The 3,698-nt window shown below is 40.2% G+C and overlaps 1 protein-coding gene across 1 annotated transcript; it reads right to left on the reverse strand.

Annotated features, from left to right (window-relative positions):
- Positions 1 to 304: 304 nt before the first annotated feature.
- Arf6 (ADP ribosylation factor 6) lies at positions 305 to 3,692 on the reverse strand. Its single transcript, XM_004638763.2, has one exon. The coding sequence runs from the start codon at positions 3,490 to 3,492 to the stop codon at positions 2,965 to 2,967; it is 528 nt and encodes a 175-aa protein (XP_004638820.1). The 5' UTR covers positions 3,493 to 3,692; the 3' UTR covers positions 305 to 2,964.
- Between the last annotated feature and the right edge of the window lie 6 nt (positions 3,693 to 3,698).

The raw sequence follows: 3,698 nt of genomic DNA on the forward strand, positions 1-3,698 counted from the left end.
CCAAGGTTATATGCCAAGTCCCAGGTCAACTCTCTACAACCAATTCCATACCTTTAAAAATGCTCAAGTTGCTATTTGCAAACAAACAATAAAGTTCTCATGCCTTAAATTGTCATAAAGTAAAATTAGGACTGGTAAAATTAACCTGGGGCAAACCTCCTTAAACATTTTAAGAACTTTTTTCTAAGTCAGGTGACTCCCAAATTAAATTATGTTTACCATCTATCCCTGGAAAGTAACATGGCACAGCACACCAACACATCCCATTTAACTAGTTCAACGATTAACATAACATGAGAAACTGCACTGTGTAATTCCTTTATTTTCTGCATATTAGTGCTTTACCAACACTACAACCATAAAGAACACAATTCCAGGTACTGTACTTTTTAGTTTGGGGAGATCACAGTCTACAGACTCATTTACTTATATTAGACAAGATTAACCCATTCAAAACTTACTGCATTTAAAATTTTCACATAAATACAGAAATTGATGCAATTGAACAAAAACTTCAGAATCTTATCTTTTAAATTCTTAGATTATAACTTCTTTGCAGGTTATAACTACCTGCTCCATAATCACCAATTGTTATGGTTCAATTTAACTGTAATAATTATAAACCTTTTATGCCTTTAAGAAAATGTGAGAATTACAATTTCTTTCCAAAAGGTTTACGATTTACCAGATTTCAAATATTTGCTTCCCCCTCCCCTTTTCAGACATTTCAAATAAACTAAAATATAAACCACATCTCACCTGCAACATTCAATAGCAATCACTTGATGTATAAAATTTTAACTATGCCCCCCAGTTATTTTTAAGACACAAAAAAATGGCTGCCTACCTATGTCTGTCACAAGTTAGAAATACTACATTGAAGAATTAACATGAGGGTTTCAAGTTTCCTCCAGTTTAGGCATTTATACTTCTTGTGCTTGTTTCAGGATGTTACTGTAGCATTTATATTCGTATAACCCATGTTTATGTACCTTAAAATGTAATTATTTAAAACACTAACAATTACATTTATGGTGGAGCTTTGGGAATTTTAAAAAGCAACCAAAATACTCTTACGTGTATTTATCAGCTTCATTTCTACAGATACTTCTAACAAAGTGAAACTGAGAACTTTATACTTTAGTTGCATTTGAATTAAAAAACCCCCTGTGCCAGAATCCTACAACACAGCACCTTTTCTCATCTGCTTTGAATGCTGTTTTACTTTGAACAGTTTTGAATATCCTTATGCTTCTCATACATCTTTGGTAAAAGCTCCATTGTACATATGGCCAAAACATGAAGGACTAATACTGTCCAACTATACCATGATATCCCGTTCATTTTCAGATACCCTCATCACCAAAACCCACTTCACCTTTTCCTGTATACTGCCTTTGCACTCTACATTTCTGAAATTCCCTAAGTTTAATTCCTTGAGGATCACTAAAATTAATCCTTAAGGCTAGAACCAGATGCTGCTTCACGATTCTCAATCAAGCATTAACATTTGGTTCAAAATATCAACATAGTGGTCTCAATCTAGTTACAGGTCCCCACCAGCTAACCTTGCTAGGATCTGGCTATCACTAGTGAGCAAACTGCTTACCCTTGAAGAAAAGTTTACATTCATTGTCACCTGTAGGTTCTAATCTCACTTCCCCTTGGTCATTCCTGAAATATACCCATCAGCCACTCATCACTTTTCCTTCCTTAAAGGAGATAGTGTACTATTGAACCCACAGGGTATCTATTTGCATGAATTAATCCTATAATCAAGCAAAATTAAATACCTCATTTTATAAAATATTTTCCAGTGTTCTAATTTATGGAGATGTGGATCATTCATCTATAAAAAAATGACTTAACATCTTCAGCTTAACTGATTGCTGTAATGTGAAAACAGGAATGTGTATTTCTCCAACTAGGTAAAAGGTGCATATAATCTGAATTGTTCAATGCTTTTATGAGTGAATAAACATTTCAGTAACTTTAAAACTACTGGTCTTACATGTCTGAAATAAAAGTATATATTCCAGTTTTGCCCAAGTCACTTAAAATATCTACAAATGTTTCATCTGCCTGTGGCATATACCATTATTGCTCCATTTTCTGGAAGGAGTCTATTTTTAATGAGGGAAAACAGCAAAGTTTCTACTAATCTTTGCAGTGGGGAAAAAATATCTGTCCTTGACAGGTTACATTTTCATGTTTTTACGCTGTTAGCTATGTTATGGGAAGGTTTTATTCCTAACTCATGCATGTTGTGTTTCAGAACTTAATAGCTAACATTTCAAACAACTTCTTACATTACCTGTTCAACATACTGATGTTCAGCTGGAACATGTTACAATGATTATTACTCATTATTTGCCACTGTGGGCTAAGTTTACCATACTGGTCTTAGATATAAAATATCAATTTGAAATTGCTAAATTAAAGACAGAACTAATAAGGGAGGGCTGGGGATAAGGCCTTAAATATAAAAGACAAACGGCAGTTTGATTAAGCAATAATGTTCAGTTTACTAGATGAAACAGACTTGCAACATAGTCTGCATGGATGCAAAATAAGCCATCTACAGCAAGTGATAAGGAAACTGGGCAAAAAGGAAAAAAGCATACATTGGAAAAAAAAAGATCTATCAAAATTAAAAAAAAAAAAAATCAAACCATTATAAAGGACTTTCCCAAGAACGCTGTTTCCCCACCCCGTTTTGTTGGAGGTCAACAAGAGCATCTAGCACGGTGTTCATGTCAATGTCAGATCAGAGCAATCGAACGCAAAGCAACAAAGAAAAGAAAGAAAAAAGAAAACCCCAACCCTCCCCCCCACAGAACAGTAACTCCAGAGTTCAAATTCAAAAGAGAAAGTGGCAATTGAAAGAGGTGATGATGGTGGCGATAATCCTATGAATGGGTTTTTGATTTCTCTCCTTCCGGGGGGATGGGTGGAGAATGCTCATTAGGATTTATAGTTAGAGGTTAACCATGTGAGCCCCTCATAAAGTCCGTCCCCCGAGGTGGCACAGGAGGGCTGCACATACCAGTTCCTGTCCCGAATCCGGGTCAGGCCCAGTTTCTCCTGGATCTCGTGGGGTTTCATGGCATCGGGCAGGTCCTGCTTGTTGGCGAAGATGAGGATTATGGCGTCCCTCATCTCCCGGTCATTGATAATGCGGTGCAGCTCCTGGCGGGCCTCGTCGATGCGGTCGCGGTCGGCGCAGTCCACGACGAAGATCAGACCCTGGGTCCCGGTGTAGTAATGCCGCCAGAGCGGCCGGATCTTGTCCTGGCCGCCTACATCCCACACGTTGAACTTGACGTTTTTGTAAGTCACCGTCTCCACGTTGAAGCCCACCGTAGGGATGGTGGTTACCGACTGGCCCAGCTTCAACTTGTACAGGATGGTTGTCTTGCCGGCCGCGTCCAGACCCAACATGAGGATCCGCATTTCCTTGTTCCCGAAGATTTTGGATAGCACCTTCCCCATCGCGTCGGAAGAGCCGGGGCCGGGGGCATTCAGGTGTCCCGGGTACCCTCCGCCAACAACGCCGCCGCCGCCGCCGCGAAACCGAAACGAAGGCTTCCCGCCGCGAGGGCGCCGCGGCCTGCGTGCAAGTCGCCTCCTAGGCTGGGGCAGAGGCCCGCGCCCGCGGCTCACTTCGGCATCCCCGGCCGCACCGTCGCGCCGCCCGC

The sequence above is a fragment of the Octodon degus genome, unplaced genomic scaffold (assembly GCF_000260255.1).
Source record: "Octodon degus isolate 3935 unplaced genomic scaffold, OctDeg1.0 scaffold00102, whole genome shotgun sequence".
Taxonomy (NCBI): Eukaryota; Metazoa; Chordata; class Mammalia; order Rodentia; family Octodontidae; genus Octodon; species Octodon degus.

What these genes read in the sequence shown, in the direction of transcription:
- Arf6 (XM_004638763.2), bottom strand. Translation starts at nt 3,492, where the DNA reads ATGGGGAAGGTGCTATCCAAAATCTTCGGGAACAAGGAAATGCGGATC.